Consider the following 18,446-nt stretch of genomic DNA (forward strand, 5'->3'; position numbering starts at 1 on the left):
TGGTAGGCTTCTAGCCTCTTCTCTTCTGTTGGTGCCTCCCTGTTGACACAGCCATTTGGTCCGTCACCACACTGAGCAAACCCCGGCTGTGAGTCTGGTATCTCAGCACAGGCGTCCCGGGCTGCAGACACTGAATGCAGCTCTGGGCTGGACTGTCCGGTCCCGCCAGGCCCCCAACGTTTGCCCTGCTTGGGAGGCGCTGTAGGCCTCCTTCCCCCGCCCCCAACAGGCTTCTAGGAAAGCTGAGAGAAGCAACCTCCTGACAGCCCCAACGGTCCCCTCCCTGGCTGTGCCTTTGCACTTGACGGTGTCTGGGCCCACGGACAGCCCTCTGGGCCCCGGATCCCAGCGAGCGTGCCTCATGGGCCCCCCCGCCAGTGCCCTTGCTGTTCTCCCACGAAAGAGGGCTGGCAGCGCAGGCGGGGCTGGGCCTGACCCTCAGCACCCCTGTGGTCCCACTGAGCCTTCCTCCTCCTCTCTGGCACAGGGGATCGCGTAACTGGCAACTCCCTTTTTCTCCGGCTGCCCAAAGTCTCAGGGACAGACTTCAGTACAATGGCAGCAACACGGACACAGCACCTCTCTCTTATTCACAGGTTGCTTTATTCTGGCCCCTTTTCAGCGTATCCCATCAACTCCCTGCCACCCTACCTTCGGAGCACCTGTTACGTGGCAAGCACTGTTCTAGGGGCTAAAAACAATCCAGTTGTCACTACTGCCCCATAACCATCTGCCAGCCGTGCACGCCTACTGTTTCCTAACCCTTACAAGAGCCCCTCGAAGACAGGCCTTCTAATCCCCATTTTCCAGATGCCGAACGGGAGCTGGGGGAGGAGAAGCAGCCTGTCCAAGATGGCGGAGCAGAAGGAGCAGAGAAAGGATGGGGCCCGCAGGGCTCATCCCAAACCCCGGGCTCCCCAACAGGGTAGGGAGACAACAGCTCACAGAACCATGATTCTCTTTTCACGTGCATCTTCTCTGCTCAAAAAGGGGCCTGGGGCAGGGAGCCCTGGGATCCGATTTCCCTCCATGTCCCCAGCAGCCAGCCTGTGCACTGGCCAGTGTTCCTTGGCTGAGCAAACGAAGGGGCCCAGAGCCTCCCAGGGCTGGGGACACAGGACCTGCCAGGACCTCTGTACGTCGTGGGTTCTCGCCCCGGCCCCGGTGCTCCGGCAGAACCTCCACAGCTACACCTTCTGCTCCTTTTGTTTTTTATTAAAAAATAGATCAAGAAAATATCCACACTTCAGCCCACCTGCCAGAGTGGGCTCTGAAGAGGCCAAAGTGCCACGGGGAGGGGACTTTGGAAGGGACGAGGAAGGCCAGACCGGTCCCGGGTGCGCAGGCTTTGGAGAAAGGAGACACCCTCAGCAGGCCCTGGGAGATCAGAGTCTGGGCCATGTCGCTGAGCAGGGTGAGGGCAGGTGGAAGGGGGAGGCGGCCCCCAGCTAGAGCAGAGGTGGCCACAGGCAACGCAGAGGGCAGGACAGGGCCCGCACGGGGCTGCCGCCCACAGAAGGTCCTGCGACCTCATCCCCCTCCACCAGGGGCTTTGCGCGCCCTGGCCTTCTCTCCAGTCTGCCCTCTGCAGGCCCCAGCAGGCCTTCCTGCCAGGGTGGCCACACTCAGGCGTTGATAGCCTTCCAGCGCTCACTGTCTGTGCTGTTGATGCTGCCAGTGTGGCAGGGCATGGAGGCGATGTCGTCCAGGTAGGCCACCCCTCCGGCCGAGTCGAACTGTGTACTCGCGGCCCCTGCCGCCTCCGGTCCCTCTCGCCGGGCCACCGCGTAAGGCTGGGGCAGGTGCACGTCTGGTTCCTCAGTCTCGTCCACTTGGCATTTGTAGGAGAAGAGGATCTTGGGCTCCGAGCTGGTGGGGAGGACAGAGAGACAGGGAAGCTCCACCGGAGGGTCAAGAAAGGCTTCCTTTTCTGGGCAATAAGGCCTTCGGCCAGGGAATGAGACGCACGAATGGCTGCCTAACCGCCACCCTGGGAGGTCCCCAAGGCTTGGACTCTGGAGTCCAATGGGACTTGTTTTAAAACTCAGCCCATATGTGAGCTTGGGCAAGGACTTCTGCGCCTGTTTCTGTACAACTCTGAGCTCAAGAGGGTAAATGGAGGTAAATTCCGCCCCGAGGTGCTCCGCAAACACCAGCTGTGACCTCCACCCTTGCAGCTTTATGACCTCTCACTTTGCATTTACCCGGTCCCTCCAGCATTGAGATAACACTGATGGGGAAGCACTGCACCCGATTTGCAAAAAGGAGCCTGAGGCCAGGGAGATAAATACACGTGCAAGGTCCCACACGGATCAGGGTTGGGCTGGGGTCCAATCCAGCCCCTCTCACCCCACCTCTGATGCCCCCACCTCCTCAAACCCAGCAGGTGGGGGAGGGTGCGGTGGCAGGTGGGGGTGGGGGGCAAAACGCCAGCACTCCTGCCACAATAGAGGCCCAGGGTCCAAGCCTCCATCCCACGTGTCCTTAGCATCCTGTCTCCCTGCCACGTGCACCAAAGTGCACCCACCCTACGCTGCACTACAGGCCGGCTTCCCCCAGGCCTGCTCCTCTCCCCAGCCACTCCCAGCTTGAATCCGGGAGCATGGTGACTTGTGTCTCCTTTGTCCCCTGCGGTGTCTGGCGGCTGCAGTGGTGCGGGACACGGAGTAGGTATTCAGTGAATGCTTGCTAAAAGAATTAGCTAATCTACCGTAGACCGAAAAGCAGCAAGTGTAGAACAGCGCAGAGCCACTCTCCTGCGGGGAAAGTGTGTATGTCTGTGTGTGTTGTATATATAATGTGTAACGTGTATACATATATAATGTGCGAATGTGTATGCGTGCGTGTAAGCACGTGTGGGAATATACATACACCCTTCATCAGCATCGCCTTCCTGGTATCCGAGCCTGCGCCGGGGCGAGGGACGCTCAGGACCCCGCAGCTGCCGATGCGCAGGCGCAGGCGCAGGAAGCTGGAGGCGCAGTTCCGCCGGCAGCCACGAGGCGGAGCTCACGGCCCTCAAACCACCAGAGGCGGGGTGGCGAGCAGGCAGGCTACCCCTCGGTAGCCCACACCCCTTGCCCACACCCCCCCACACCCCCCCCCGCCCCCGGTGGGAAGACTCACCCGAAGAAGCCCCGGAGGAAGGCCACGTAGATGAGGGGCGCAAAGAAGCTGAAGTAGAGAAATGTGGTGGCATCTACACAGCTGGGGGGCAGGAGGAGCCGGTCAGGGAGGGGCCTCCTCTGGGTGGGGCCTCGGCTTGGCCTCCCCCTGCCCACCGCCCCCACAGCCGGGCCAGTAGACACCCTGAACCCCGCCCCACCTACCAGAGCCCCTCGATGATGTCGGCGCAGAGCAGCGCGCTTCCCAGTCCCTGCAGCAGGTTGAGCAGCGCCAGGATGCCCGCATACACGTAGAAGCTCCTCCGTGCTGGGGGGTTGGGGACCGTGAGGTCCTGCCCTTGCCTCCACCCTTCATTCCCAGCATGTCACCGGAGACCCCTCTGGGCCCCCAGGAGGACTCCCTCCCTGGCACCCACGGCTCTCCGGGAAAAGAGTCAACGCCCCACCCCCCAGGGACCCAGCCCTATCCCAGAGCCACCCACCAGCTGCTTACAAGGCAGGGAGATGCGCTCCTTCAGCGGGGTCTTGGGGAGCACGACCACCAGAGAGTAGACCTGTGGTGACAGAGCAGGGCTGAGAAGGATGCTGGGGACGCCAGTACCAAGGCATCCAGTCTCATGCTCTGAGGCTCCTCGGGGCCACCCCCAAGGTGCCCAGAAGGGGGGAGGGCACCATCGGCCTCACCAGGAAGAAGAAGCAGGAGCTGACCAGCCAGAACTGGCGGCCCCCATGCCCATAGATGTTGAAGTCCTCAGCCGACAGGTGGGCATCAGGGTACAGGATCTCCAGCGTCCCCTGCAGGGGCAGGCGGGGGAGGGTCTCGGTCTCCTGCCCACCTGGAAAGCCCCCTCCCTGGGAGCTCCCTCATACAAAGCACCCGGATCTCTCCACCACCCCAAGCCCAGCTCCCCAGCCTGGCCATCAGAGATTCCCACTCCAGACTGCTCTCTGGCCTCGCCCTGCCCCCTGCCCGCCTCGCTCCACCACCCAGAATAGGCCCAGCCATGGGGCAGGGGACAGAACTGGGCAAGAGGCAGCCCCCACCAGATCTAAGGAAGGAGTGTCTAGATGGACAACTCTCAGGGTGGTCTGCAAACCCGTATTTTCCCTACCCAGGCTGCTTCTTAAAACAGCAAGTTCTGGGCCTCCTCCCTGCCCCCACCCCAACCTATTGGATCAGAATAGGCAATAGGCAAGTAAAACCTGCCTTGTTAACAAGCACCCCAAGTAATTCCTGGGGCGCATTTAAAGTTTGAGAACACTGCACCTGATAAACATTCAAACCCTGACCCAGAATCAGGAAGCAGTGGATATGCGGCCCTCAGTGACCCCTGGCCTCCTCCAGGGAGCCCTCATAGCTGCACCTGCCCCACCTCCCCTCTTACCTGGGTGACAGAGTAGGCCAGGGACAGCACTGTGGTGATGGCCAGCACCCGCTTGATGCTTGACTTACTCTCCAGGTGACCTGGAAGAAACATGCTGGTCGGTCAGGGGGAGCCAGCCAGGTGGCCGTGGTGGGGTCGGTGCCCGCTAGGGAGGGACAGGGAGAGCACTGGCCCCAGCCGCACACGCACCAAAGGCAAGGCCCAGGATGACCACACTCAGCTCGATGGCCAACAGGAAGAAGCGGGTAATCTCCCACAGGATCTGGACACAGAGTGGGCAGACTGTCAGCCTGGGGGGCCCAGTCACCCCTCTCCCCAGTGCCCAACATCCCCCCACCCTTGTCAGCAGGCCCGGCCCCACCTTATCAGCAACGGTGGCAGCGTCCGAGGTGCTGACTGTCATGGACACCACGGCCCGGGCGATGCCCACCAGCGCCACTACGAACACCTGGTGGGCAAGAGCGGGGATGCCATTAAGGGGTCAGGTAACGAGGCCTCTGGGAACAGCGGGACTGCAAACCCACATCCCGCCTCTGCAGGAGCCTCTGATTCTTCGAGAACAGAAGGATTCTACGCTAAGAGTCGGGGGTGGGATGTAGGGGGGTGGCGAGATCCTCCGCTGCTGGTGACAGTTCCCTCTCCGGCCTCAGTTTCCTGGCTACACTGGCAGCCTGAGAATGGTGACATTCTTAGGGGTGACATGGTGGGTCCCCGCTGCCTCCTGCCTCTGTGACCTCGGGCCAGGAAGTGCACCTTCGTGCCTCAGTTTCCTTATCTATGAAATGGGGTAAAAGTAGCATGCACTGCATTTGATGGCTGGCAGGGGCAAATGGGTAAGTACATGTAGCAGAAGCATGCGTGGCACACAGTGAAAGCGAGGTGCATGTAGGACACTAGCACTGTCATATTAGTGGTTTTATTTCCAAGACACGGGGGATGGGAGGGTGCAGGGAAGAGACATCAAAGACCCTGGGGAGGGCTACTGCACCGGCAGGCGGTGCAAAAGTGCCTGGATTTTGTCACCCCGGTGTCCACTCGCTTCTTCTGGCAACAGCCTCCTCCCTCTCCCTGCTGCTCGCATGGTTCGGGGGGGCTGACCCCACCATGCCTGGCTTCAGGGGCTGGCCTGTAGCACAGGGCTAGGCATTCAGCCTATGGCATTCCCTGATTTGGGGATGGCGGGGGATCCCAAGGGAGTCTAGTGAAAGGCACGCCCAGGACAGCAGGTGCAGCCACTAGGAAAGGAAGCTGAGGAGCGCGCCAGCCTGGAGTTGCCGGGCTGTCTGGCTCCAAAAGGGCGAGACTGCTAGAGGCAAGGCCATCAGAGAGACCCAAGCTGACAGGGAGACAGAGACTGTGCCCCCATGGCATTGCCGAGCCCCTGAATCTAGCCATGCCTGAAGCCCTGGGACTTGTCAGTTTCTCAGTCAATATGTTCCCTCCAGCTTCTATGAATTTAACTTTGGTTTTCTGGGATACATACAAACAGGAGAGTCCAGGTACAGGGCCGCCTGAGTGGCCCCGTCAGTTAAGCGTCACAATCATGGTTTTAGCTCAAGTCATGATCTCGCGGTTTGTGGGTTTGAGTCCCAAGCCTGGCTCTGTGCTGACAGCAAGGAGCCTGCTTGGGATTCTCTCTCCCTTTCTCTCTGCCCCTCCTCACTTCCTGCCATGCGCGTGCTCTCTCTCTCTCTCAAAATAAACAAATGTAAGGAAAAGAAGAATCCAGACACACACAACAGTCTGTCCTCTGTGCCACAAAAACCGTGTCAGCCTCCTGGGGAGGCTGACCCCAAGATCACAGGAGCGCCCCAGGGTAAAGCAGACCCAGTGCACGTGACGTGAGAAGGAGGGCACTGAGGCACAGAGAGGCCAAGCTACCAGTCCAAGGTCATTCAGCACAGCTGGGGTCTGGAGATAGCCTGAGTCAGCCCTCACCGCTGTCTCCTGAGCTTTCTAGAACAGAGTCCCCAGGAATAAGAGGGCAGTGCTGAGTCCCCTGTCCCTGCGTTGTGTTCCTGGGCATTGGCCTTGGATCACTTCTCCCTGCCTGCTCCCCCAGAGAGGGCATCAGTAAGTGATGCTTTAAATAAATGCTTTATCTGTGGAATAAATACTCATCTCTGTAATGAGTCAGAGAGGCAGCGGGAGACAGAAGGGAGCAGGCTTCAACGCCCACCACTGCCTCACAGAGGAGGGGGCTCCAGTCAGCCAGCGACCCCTGGGGCCTCCACCAACGGCCTCCAGGGTTCCACACAGCCTCCCCTGACCCTGCCTGCCCGCTGACAACTCCCCTGCCTGGGAAGCTCTGAGCCAGGCCACAAAGAGGGGGACCAGAGAGCCATTCAGCTCTCAGGCAGTGGTAGCTAAGAGGCAGAGAGGGGAGGATTCCAGTCAGGCCTGAGCTCTGAAGGATGCAGCTGGATGGCCCCGCACCTGGAACCCTCACCTGGAAGCCACACCTGGGGCCCACCTTCTCAACCACAGCCCTGCTACCTCTCCTGAAGAGGCCCACACCAAGAGCACTGACTGAGGAGAATTCAGGTTTGCCCAACAGGCAGGAAGAGGTTCCAAAGAGGTCTCAAAGAGTGTGTGGATGGCTGGATGGACAGACGGACAGATGGGGGGGGGGGCCGTGGGCATTTCCCCCCCCAGCCAGTATCTATTCCCCTTCCCTCTACTAATGATTCCCCACTTTTCTTTCAGGGATCACCACCCTCTTCAGTCCACATAGTCTGGCTGAGTTGACCCCACACCCCAGCGCCAAAGTGCCCCTTTTCCTGCTAGTCACAGTGATTGGCTCGGGGACAAACGGGGACCCAAGGTGGGCCGGTCAGAGGGAATTTCAGGTCCATACTCGCACCGCCAGTAAAGAAGTCCTCTTCCGCTGGCATTGGCAGGGAGGCAGGATGTTAGCTCACGGCTGCTCTTGGCTATCTCTGACACCAGGCAGGGAGAGCCCATCTGAGATAAGGCCAGAGGAGGGCAGAGATGCAGAGAAACAGAGTCCTGATGACATTCGTTAATCCTCTGGATCCAGCCTCACCTGAAGCTGGCTTTCATTACAGAGGCAGTTGAGAATTCCCTTTTGCACTTATGCCAGTTGGAGTTGGACTGAACTCACCAGGATATAGAAGGTGATAAAAATGGGGCTGGAGGTGACGCGGATCTTGGCCCGAGCGAACGGAAGCTTCCAAAGCAGGAAGATGAAGAAAAGCACATTGGGGACGAGCAGCAAGACGTCCCAGTACCGGACCCTAGCAGACGGGCAGAGAAGCCAGCTGACTGGCAAGGCTCTGTCTGCACCCATCCCCCTCCGCAGCCCGTCATGCACACGCACACACCCCCGCACACACGGGGGAAACCCACTCACACACAGCCAGTCGGCCCAGCAGGGCCAAGGCTGCCTCACCTGGAGGTGCCAATATCCTCATAGAGCAGCAGCAGACAGCGATGTGGCACGCTGATGTTGGGCGCCATGGGCGGGGGCGGGGCTGTGCTCCCGTTGGCCCGAAACACCTCCTCCAGGGCGTCCATCCCGCCAGCAGCTGGCCCTGCGGGAGCGAGAGCCCCAGCGTGAGCAGCGCAGGAGCTGCGTGGCCCGGGGTCTCTGGTCTCAGGTTCCCAGTGGAACCCAAGAGGGCTGCCTACAGTGGGCCTGCGGACAGCTCCCCCACCCAGCAGGGGGAGGGCAGGCTGTGGCTCCTGCGCGTGCCAGAGCACAACCCCCAGACAGGGGCTCGGTGACCCCAACAGTAAATGCCACCCCACTGATGGAGCCTTACCGTGAGCCTGGCACAGCAGCGCAAGCTACTCGGCACGACCTCAGTTCATCCCCCCAGTCCCGGGGGCCCCGGGGACAGACAGAGAACAGAGGGGCTAGGAGCCAGAGTTCTTGGCCCCTCTGTGCCTGCTTCGTCCTGCCCTTGCAACGCGGTAATGACCGACGGCATCCACCCCGGGAGGCTCAGTGGTGCCAGGCGCCTCCTACGACCCACACACATGCAGTCCCCAGAGTCCACGAGCTGCACTTCCTCCCTGCACGCAGATGCAGAGCCGACTTCGAGGCAATCACACGGCCACCAGGCACCAGAGTGGGGCATCAGGCACACCTCAGGTGGCCCACGGCCCTCATCAGCCTCTGCTGCCACCCTGGAAAGGCAGATGCAAATCTGGGGGGACGTGCACTGTGCCTGGAAGCTGCACAGGTGTCCAAGTGGAGAAGGGAGGGAAGGAGATGTCCTGCAGAGGGCGCTGTGTCTGCAAAGGCAGGACCGGGGGCTGCTGTAGAGTCGGCAGGTGGGCCCGCAGACAAGCGTCTCCCAATGACAGCTTAAGACCCCAGCCTGGAGGTGCCTGGGTGGCTTTGTCGGTTGAGGTCCGACTGCAGCTCAGGTCATAATTTCATGGTTCTTGAGTTTGAGCCCTGCATCGGGCTCGCTGCTGTCAGCGCAGAGCCCACTTTGGATCCTCTGGCTCCTTCTCTCTTTTCCCCTTCCCTGCTCGTGCTCTCTCTCTTTCTCCCTCAAAAATGAATAAATAGGTAAAAACAAACATTAAAAAAAAAGAAGAAGAGAAGAAAAAGAGTCCAGCCGGTGGCCGGGAACCCTGGGAACTGCCCTGGACAAAGCAGGCTCCCAGGTGACTGGGCTCTCAGGGACAGGAGCAGAGGGGCTGGGCCCACACTGTTGGCAGCAGGGATTTCCTCAGGGAGCTCAGGGGGCCCAGGGCATGTGAGCGAGGTGTGTGTGGCCCGGGCACCAGGACATAACAGATGCCAGCATGAAAACGAATACTTGAACACACAGGGCCTGATGGCCTGGCGTCTCCACTTCTGGGTACATTTATAATAGCCCCAGGCTAGCAACAGCCCAAATGCCCACCATCAGCAGCGGGCACACGGACATGGCGGCGTCGGTATAAGCAGCAGAACAGAAAGAGAAACTACTGTTACCAGCAGTAACACGAAAGGGCCTCACAGATACGGTGCTGAGCAGAGCCAGCCACGAGAGTGGATATGCTGCTGCCTGACCCCGTGCAAAGATCTAGGCGAGGGTCACCTTTGTGGAGGACGGAGGGCATAGTGGTGGGGGGAGGAACACCAGCTTCCGGCGCTTGATCTGGGGGGGGGGGGGGGGGGGGCGGGTACACAGGCGTGTTCACCCTGTCAGAATCCACTGAGTCGCATCTAGGATCTGTGTGCTTTTCTGCACGGGTTACACGTCAGTAAGTTTTAAAAAATTAGAAAGACGCGTTCTGTTTACACCCCGAGAGTGCAGATCTCACACTCAGCCAGGGGCAGCCCAGGACGCTCAGCGCCCTGTTAGCAAGGATTGGTGGCCCCTGAACGACAGGCCAAAGGCGAGGGCTGGAGGGGATACAGGGACATCCCTGCTACCTATCCAGGCCATGAAACGGGAGCAACTGCCTCTGGCTGAAAGGGAGAGGAGACTGAGGCAGGTGGGCTGAGACCATCCTCCTCCATCCCTCTCTCCAACAGGCCACTCGCTGCCTGTGGATCACATCCCCATTGGCAACCTGAGGCCAAACCAACAGGGCAAACATATGCCCGACACACAGTAGGTCCAAAGAAAGGGTGCGCTCTTCGTGCATTTTCCGCCCGCAGCAGCAGCACCTACCGCGAGCCAGGGAGGAATCTGGGTGTTGGGCCACACTTCCCCTTTGTTCTAGGAGGGGAGGCAGCCAGCCAGCATGAAAACTGCATTACGAAGCAAACTTCTCCTAGAGATAAAGGCTCAGAGAAGAAAACGGAGGAGTGGAATGGAACAACGGGTAACACAGTAGAGACTACCAGGGTCCCCAGCATCCACCCTTCCCTTTAGCACTGGAGCCCATAGCTCACACAGGCTGCCCAGAACAATGGCTATTTTCTAAGCTTCCCTTGCCACTGGCCATGGCCCCTCAATCAACTTTTATCCAATTGTAAATGAACAGTTAATTTAATGAGTTTGTCAATTTCAGGCCATGCACTTCTCCTTTCCCACTGCCTGGAATAGGGATGTGGTGGCAGGAGCAACAGCAGCCATCTTACACCACGAGACAGAAGCCATGGCTTGAGGAGAGAGCAGTAAGAAAAAGCATCTGGGTCCCACACCCAATAGGCCTCCATGCATATCCTGGACGGCTTGCACGCAGACTGTCACGCGACATGCAGGAGTAATCTTCTATCTTGTTGTCTCGACCTTTGTTTCAACAGCTAAGGCAGAATCCCAATGAATATAAAGAGGTGCTGCTTTGGACTGGGTCGTCAGACAACCCAGTGCCTTCTGCACTAGATCTAACTAATCGAGAAGCAGGCAGACTTGGAAAAATCTGGACAAAGAGCATATCTGCAAGAGAACAATGAATGGAAACGCCGTGAGATACAAACAGGCTTGGCCTGTTCAAAGGGCAAAAAGCAGGCCAGTGTGGCTGGAGGTGATCAGAAAGGCTGGCAGGGCCAGGTCACTGGGGGCCACATGACCACATGCAATGCGATTTCATTCGAAATGCAATGAGAAGCGTGTCACGAAGGCAGGGGACGGGATCCCCTTTCCACTCAGGCTGCCGTGGAAAACGGACTGGAGCGGGGGCAGAGTGAAGCCCCTGTACCAGTGCAGGCGGGAGGGCGTGGATGCAGTGGGGGTGGAGTGGAGGAATTTGGGATACCTTCGGGAGGGTTGGCCGACCTGACCTCCCCACGGACACACGGAGGGAACGAGGGAAGACAGGAAGGATGTGGTGCCTTCTGGCCTCAGCCACTGGATATTTTGCAATGGCAAGGCCAGTGCTGTTAATGTGGCCCCACCAAACACTGCTCCCTTGTCCCTAACTGACAAAGTGCTGTTCTCGTCCAGGTCCCCTCCATGATGCCCTGCTGAACAGGCAGGGACCCCTCTCCCGGGCCACAAGCTGAACTAACTACTTTTGGCCAGTGGCTTTGGGTCGGGGCAGTGTGGAACAGGACCAGGCGCTTGGGCCGTGTGCAGGGGTGCTCCAGTTTGACACAGGGACTGCGGGGGCAGGGTGCTATGATGTTTTTTTTTTTTTTTATATAAATTTTTTTTTTTTAACGTTTATTTATTTTTTTGGGACAGAGAGAGACAGAGCATGAACGGGGGAGGGGCAGAGAGAGAGGGAGACACAGAATCAGAAACAGGCTCCAGGCTCTGAGCCATCAGCCCAGAGCCCGACGCGGGGCTCGAACTCACGGACCGCGAGATCGTGACCTGGCTGAAGTCGGACGCTTAACCGACTGCGCCACCCAGGCGCCCCCTATGATGTTTTTATAGACAAGGGCCAAGGCTGCCAATGTCCTGCAACATGGGGGACGGTCCACCAAACGGATAATCGTCCTCACCTTTGCCAACAGTGCCCTGAAGGGAGGCTCTGGTCAAAGTCAAGAAGGGTGTTCTCCTTGCTGGTGGCCAGTTCAGGCCAGGGCACGTGATGCCACACAGGGGAAGTCTCCCAAGAAACGTTTTCCTTCCTGAGCACCCAATACTTTGAAGGAGGAAAGCCCCTTGTCTGCACCTGCATGTGGCTGTTGAGGGTATGACGTCTGAACTGCAGCCGTGCTGAACACGGGGAGGTTACTGCTGGCAGGGGGTGTGCCGGCCCCCTCAAGACTTCTCGTGACCTGAGATGATGACTTTTAAGTGACCGGAGTTGAAGGAGAGAGATTCTGCAGCCCCCTCCACCCCACTCACCACTCCCTGTGGAGCAAAGTGTCAAGCAGCCCCAGGAGGGGCAGGCCTGGGAGAGCAGGCCAAGCTCCCAGCAGCCGCCGGGAAGCTGAGAGTTCCTTGTGAAGGGATGGGGATCCCAGTCCCCAGTGGGGATGAACAGGGCCAAGGAGCAGGAGAGCCGGATAGAGAGTCTGAAGGGGGAAGCGTCACTTGGTTTTGCCTGTCCAGCGCCCCATTTTCCTGAGGGTTCCCCAGTCTCTGCCCATGAAGTTTGGGCACAGCGGACTGTATCACAGCTCCAAGGAACGTGCACGGGATCTAAGCCCGGCCAGTCGGGATGCTCCCCTGCCCCGACCAATGAGAATCAGCCCTGAGACTTTTGCTATAGTTGTTTGGAACAGATGGGCTTTCTGCTAAAAGCAGTACGCCAGGGCTGTCCCACTTTGACCCTGCACATGGATACCCACCCGAGAATAAAGCCAACTTCGAGGAATATAGAACCGAGAGACAGATGGAAATACATCCCGGAGACAGAACAACTTCATGCGAGCCCCTGGATCTGGCCACACCTGAAGTTCATCCTACCCCTGGACTTTCTTTTGAGTTTTAAATCCCACAAATTCCTTTCTCTGCTTAGGTCTGGTGGAGTCTGATTTCTCTCCTGTACTACTGAAAAACTTCCGGCTAACACACGTTATGGAGTTGGGCAGATCCGGGTTGCACTTCTGGCCCTGTCGCGTACTTGCTCCGTGACCCTGCGTGAGTCGTTTCTCCTCTCTGAGCGTCACAGGGACAATAACACTTACCCGACAAAGGTGCTGAGGATCAGACAAGGACAGAGAAGCAAAGGTCTACAAAAGGTAACATAAAGGTAATTGTTGCTTTCCGCCCCCTCCACCCCCAGAGGAGAGCTTGGGGTGTAGAGGAAAGAAGGATTTGGTTCCAAGTCCAAGGGCCCCTTTGCAAGCACTGCTGGCTGGGGGGTGATGAAGGAGAATAACATCGACTGCTCCCCACCAGTGCCCCTGCTGACTCTGCTATGACAGCACAGAATACTCGCTGAGCCCTCCCAGCCCTACAAGGGAAGTACTTCTGTTACCCCCACCGTACAAAGCTCAGGGCCAGCGAGCCGCCTGCGACGTAATCTGTCTCCAGTGCCCAGGCCCTCAAGTGGCAACTTGCCAAGGGCCCCTCTCCAGGCATTGATCTCTCCACCTGTAGATGAAAGGCTTCATCTAGAGCTGTGCTTCTCAGACCTGAGCACTGTGCACAGGCAGGTTCTGATCCGCAGGCACGGGGCCCAGCTGACAGTCCTCAACGCTAACCCCTGCGGCGCTGCTGGTCAGAGAGCCACAGCTGGGTCATGAGGCTGTTGGCCACACCAGAATTGCCACTATGGGTCAAAGCTTACAAATCGACTGAGGCAATGATAAAAAATGAAACAACCACGCACACTACCTGGAGACAGAGGACTTTACGTGTGGTGACACACTTAACTAACACAGCAGCCCCTAAATGAGAGGGAACTACTTTGTACCCATTGTACAGAGGGGGAAAGGAGAGGCACAGAGGGGTGAGTCACTGGCTCTACATTCTCCTCCCCCTACCGTGGGTAAGCTCCTGGCCTCAGAGGCAGAAGTCTTGGTGGTGACAGACAAGGAAGGGGACTGCAGGCTCAGGAAATGGGGGACAGCGGGACAGGAGACGGTGGGAAGGCCGGCTGAGGGCAGGGGGCAGTAGGGGTGGAGCCCAGACTAGAGAGGGGAATTCTCAGAGGACTTTCTGGGATGCTTGAGTAGCCTAAGGCAACCCCAAGCCTCTCAGGCCCAGGGAAACTGGGACAGACTTGTCTTCCACCTGGGAGGGACTTTCCTGACCTTGTTAACATTCTAGAGGCCATCTTCCCACTCACCACTTGGGCCTCCAGTTCCGTCCCTTCCTCTGTGGCCAGCCTATGGGGCAGGATGCCAGGCTGGCTCCAGTCATGCAGTGCCAGACCTGCTATGAGCCACTGGATGGGATTTTCCCTTCTCTGGGCCTCAGCTTTCCCATCTGTGCATTGGGATTGATCAGGGCTGGATGGAAAACTCTAGGGAAGACAGAGAGCCCCGAGCGTAAGAGAGAGGCCATGCCTCATAGTTGCTGTCACGCCCCTCAGGGCTTCTGACCCCTAGCAGACTGCTGAGCTTCTAAACCCTAGAACCAAAACAAAATCAGAAGGCTCCAGAGGACAGACGCCAACCCCTTATCTTTCATCCTTGGGGGTGGGGAGGTGGACACTGTCTGAGACACACTGCCAGCAGCCCAGGCAGGAGCCCCTGGGAGGATGGGAAGCCCTGGGCCCCTTCCCTCATCTGTCAAAGCCCAATCTGATCTGACCCCTGCCTTCTGCTCTGCCTCATTCCCTTCCATTCTCTAGCCCCTGGCTTCCACCTTGTTTTCCAAGCTGTTAAGCCTCCTCCTACCTCAGGGCCTTGGTGCTTGCTCCTCTCCTGCATCATCTCCTCACGTGGCCCACTTCCTCAGGGCGCTCCTTAACCATCTCTCACGGCTGGCCCGCCCTGTGTTTTCTTTACAGCACTTCATTTGAAGTGGCCCCAGCTGCGTGTTTATGTGTTTACTGGCTGCCCATCCCAGGCGGGCTCATGACCCAATCCCCTAGAATAGCGCCTGGCACAGAATTAAGTTCTCACCAAAATGTTACAATGTGGACAGATGAATCTCCAGCAGAGTGCGGCCAAACCCTTCTGGGGAGCTGGAGAAGGATCGCCTGGGAGGACCCCACAGCCTCATCCCCACTACAGAGGCAGAAGGCAAAATCGCTCTCCACCCTCCATCCCCCCTGATCCGGTGGAAGCGGTCTCTGAGCCTCCCAAACGGTCCTTGATGCAACAGCAGCCCCGGCCTTATAAACAACACCTCCTGCTGTGGAAGCAAGTCCTGTCACGCTGTTTGTAGGTGGGGACACAGGCCCAGATGCGGGGCCACTTGGCCTAGATCTCCTCCTACACAGCCTCAAGCCCCAGGGTCCACCAGCCCTGTTCGATGGCCAGCCCCGGGCCTGTGCAGCCCTGTGTGTCCTCATTCCCCCTCGCAGAGGGCTCAGCCGCCCCATCCCATCTACGGGCCTCCCAATTACCCGTCCCCTCTTCCCGTGAGTCCTCACCCAGGGGCCCCTGGCCCTCTGGAACTTCCCCCAAGGGAGTCCTCTGAGAGTGTGCCGTGAGCGGGAAGGGGTCATTCCGAAAGGAAGGAACGGCGACAGGTGGGCCCCAGGTCCAGCTGTGAGGATGGGGGTGGGGGTCCCGATCAGCTCCCCGCTCTCCCGCAGCTGTCGCGGGGAGTCACTATGGGCACCCGGGCTCTGGGAGCTCCCTGACAGAGAGGGACTGTAGGTGCGGCGGAGGCCGGGAGGCGTCCCTGGAGCGCCGGTCCCAGGCGCGGCAGAGGGAGGGGGGCACCCAGCCCCGCGGCAGGGCTTCCGGACGCGCCGCGATGGGGCTCCTCGTCCAGGTGTGGCGGGAAAGGGGAGAGGATCCCCTCCTTACCTGAGGGTCCCGGGCCGTGCTCAGCCCCCGCCGCCCGGGCCGCTCATCCACCACCGCAGGGTGCGCAGACCCGGCCAGGCCCCGGGACTCCGGCCTCCAGCGCCCCGGGCAGGCAGCAAGGCCAGGGAACGTCGCGCAAGAGCCGGGGCAGCCGGCTCCGCGGAAATGGGGAATCAGCGGGAAAGGGGAAACGCGGTCAGCGAGCCGGGCCCACCGGCCCCCAGGACACCACGCAGCCCTTCCCGGCAGCGGCGACCAGATGGCAGGAGCGTCCTTTTCGTTCAGCCAAAACTGCAAAAACAGCCACAGCCCCTACTTATAGCCCTCAGGCCCGCCCCCAGCCCCCAAAAGCCTATAGAAATGGAGTTACATCAAAAAGAAGGCGCAAGCCGCGGAAGAAGCCAATCAGATCCCTAAGAGGCGGGGCGACCCGCTGACCTCTTAAAGAGACAGCAAGAGGGCATTGCGGGGGAGGGAAGCAGCTTCGCGGTAGGGAAGCTGCTACGTATCTCACCCTGAAGGCTGCCAGGATCGCGGACCCGAGAACTGAGGACGCTGCCCCCCTCTGGCCCCTGCTCCTGCCCCAGCTGTCAGCAGCTGTCAATAGACCCGCTCGCTCCAGCCAGTGCTCCTCCTCTGGGGCCCGGACGCGGCCGGACCGTCCAGGGAGGAGCCTCCGTGGACCTCCCCCTCGCGTGCTGCAGCCTCGGGCGCCCCTCAGCGGCAGTCTTGCCTGGTGACCTTTGGTCACCTGGCTAGGGAAGGAAGGGTAGGGACAGCCCCTCCCCCTCTCCCGGAACGACGCGTTTGCACAGCATGCCACGCTGCCCCTACGTCCACCATCAAAGCGCTCTGGCATTATTGAGCACCAATCGGGTTTCAGGCACTAATTTTCACAACAACCTTGCAGGGCGGTTATTATTAGCCGCCTATTCAGAGGAGGAACCTGCGGCTTAGAGACGTTAAATAACTTGTCCAGAGCCATACAACTAGGAAGTCAAGACGCCCGGGGTTTGAACTGCCCCTCCTCTCATCTCTGACTTCAACAGGTCTTCAGGCAATCTCCTCTGGGAAGCCTTCCCTGATTGCCCCATCCTTGCCGTGTTCACTCCTGCCTCTCCTCTGCTGGCCCTGCGTGATTTGGCCCCTCCTGCGTCTGAGTCACCGTTTCCCACCTAACCCCTCCTCATTCAGCGTGTTCAAGCCACGGTGCTTTCTGTTTCTCTTCCTTAAATATACCAAACTTGTCCCTGCCTCCCACTCTCTGCATCTGTCCTGTCTGGCTGGCTCCTTGTCACATGACCTCCTTGACACCCTAGCTAAAGTAGCTGTGCAGTCTCTCACATAATGCCCCTTTATTTCCCTCCAAGCACCATCTCTCGAACATGATTATATTCATTTACTTGCTTCCTAGTTCATCAGCCACCCTCCACTAGAATGTCAATGTCATGAGGACAAAACCATGTTTGTCACTTTCTTTGCAATATCCTGAGGCTGACTCGGTGCCTGGTGCAAGTTGTAGACACCCACTCATCACGGTAACCTCAGGACACACACCCAGTGATAAGACAGTCACTTCACAGTTGGGCTGGAATGAGATGGACCCCGTTCTTCTAAAACAGGAGAAGGTTGGGAAGTCACCACCTCGTGACCATTTGGGATTTGGTTTGTCTGGGACTTTCCCAGCTTGGACTGTGGTCAGTGTGCACAGTTTCTGTATTGGCCAGGAGGGGCTGTGCCCAAGCTGATGCCTGCCTTCCTGAATGGGCTACGGGGAGTCACAGTCCATTCCTAGAGTTGCCAGGAAGCTAAGAAAAGAACTCCATCACTGCTCACGTTTAATTAGCTAAAACAAGTCCTAGGCCACTCCTCACCTCCAGGGGGCAGGAAAACTTCCCTCCTACCATGTTCCAGGAAGAAGAAATGGAGTATCTGTGACCAGGCTAAAAGACTACCCTCCATCTTTATCTTTATGTGTGTGTGTTTTTTTAAGACAGTACAGACTTCCGGGGCAGGCAGTTTGCTATTATCATTGCAATGCACAATTCTGCATTCTATACCCTGGGTTTGGGGCCTTGCGTGTAGGTTTCTGCAGGATTTCCGAGGGTATCTATTTCGTGCCCTCCTCTTCAGGGCAGAATCAGGATCTTATTCACTGTGGTATCCCCTACATACAGGACAGAGTGGAGCATTAGCGAAGTTCAAGAAGTGGTAGTTTAACAAACAAAGATCAGACTCCCAAGTTCTGTTCCTTGTCCTACACTGGGCTCAGGGGTGGTCATCCTCTCTAGGCCATGGCTGCTACAGAACGGGGATCCCTGAAAGCAATGGAAATCTCAAAACAACAGAAACAACATGACTGCTCCGCTGTCAGAAGAAAAGTCTGTACAATTGTCATATAACTGTCGAGGCCAAAGGAGCAGCCAGGAAGGCTGAAAGATCTCTGGGATATACGTACTCAGTAGTTGGCAGAATGCCCATGTTGGTTCCTTGGTCTGTGTGAGGAGAGTTTTCTCAGAGGTGAAGGTCAAGTGAAAGCCCCTGAAACTTGCCTCCTACCCACCTAGCTTAGCCAAGATAATAAGTAAAAAACAAAAACAAAAAAACAATATCACATGGCAGGGGAAATGCAGAGATTAGTGCTACCCATGGAGACCTAAAGCATCTGGAGTTGGGGATGGACCCCATCGTATCCCTATT

At 58.2% G+C, this 18,446-nt stretch overlaps 1 protein-coding gene across 4 annotated transcripts; it reads right to left on the bottom strand.

The window, feature by feature from the left end:
• Window positions 1–1,194: 1,194 nt before the first annotated feature.
• On the bottom strand, window positions 1,195–16,620 carry TPRA1 (transmembrane protein adipocyte associated 1). 4 transcript variants are annotated; one of them, XM_086697276.1, is made up of 11 exons: window positions 16,261–16,398; window positions 7,923–8,064; window positions 7,635–7,767; window positions 4,872–4,958; window positions 4,700–4,772; window positions 4,511–4,590; window positions 3,810–3,920; window positions 3,619–3,679; window positions 3,330–3,432; window positions 3,127–3,207; window positions 1,195–1,869 (listed from the first exon to the last, which is right to left on the bottom strand). In XM_086697276.1, the coding sequence occupies exons 2-11, from the start codon at window positions 8,045–8,047 to the stop codon at window positions 1,626–1,628; spliced, it is 1,098 nt and encodes a 365-aa protein (XP_086553402.1). In that variant the 5' UTR covers window positions 8,048–8,064; window positions 16,261–16,398; the 3' UTR covers window positions 1,195–1,625. The 4 variants fall into 4 exon arrangements, with proteins under 4 accessions (XP_086553402.1, XP_025777512.1, XP_086553399.1 ...); XM_025921727.2 differs by lacking the exon at window positions 16,261–16,398 and adding an exon at window positions 15,747–15,885; XM_086697273.1 differs by lacking the exons at window positions 4,700–4,772; window positions 4,872–4,958; window positions 7,635–7,767 and adding an exon at window positions 15,747–16,037 and having other exon boundaries at window positions 16,261–16,620.
• Between the last annotated feature and the right edge of the window lie 1,826 nt (window positions 16,621–18,446).

This window comes from Puma concolor, chromosome A2 (genome assembly GCF_028749965.1).
Source record: "Puma concolor isolate L17-30 chromosome A2, mPumCon1.1.hap2, whole genome shotgun sequence".
NCBI lineage: Eukaryota > Metazoa > Chordata > Mammalia > Carnivora > Felidae > Puma > Puma concolor.

Excerpts from the sequence above, each read along its gene's own strand:
- TPRA1 (XM_086697273.1), bottom strand. The coding sequence starts at position 16,605 with ATGCCAGAGCGCTTTGATGGTGGACGTAGGGGCAGCGTGGCATGCTGT. Across the intron at positions 8,065-15,746 it reads GCACGGCCCGGGACCCTCAG|GGCCAGCTGCTGGCGGGATG; the intron begins GTAAGGAGGGGA and ends TCGCTCCCGCAG. Across the intron at positions 3,921-4,510 it reads TGGCCTACTCTGTCACCCAG|GGGACGCTGGAGATCCTGTA; the intron begins GTAAGAGGGGAG and ends CTGCCCCTGCAG.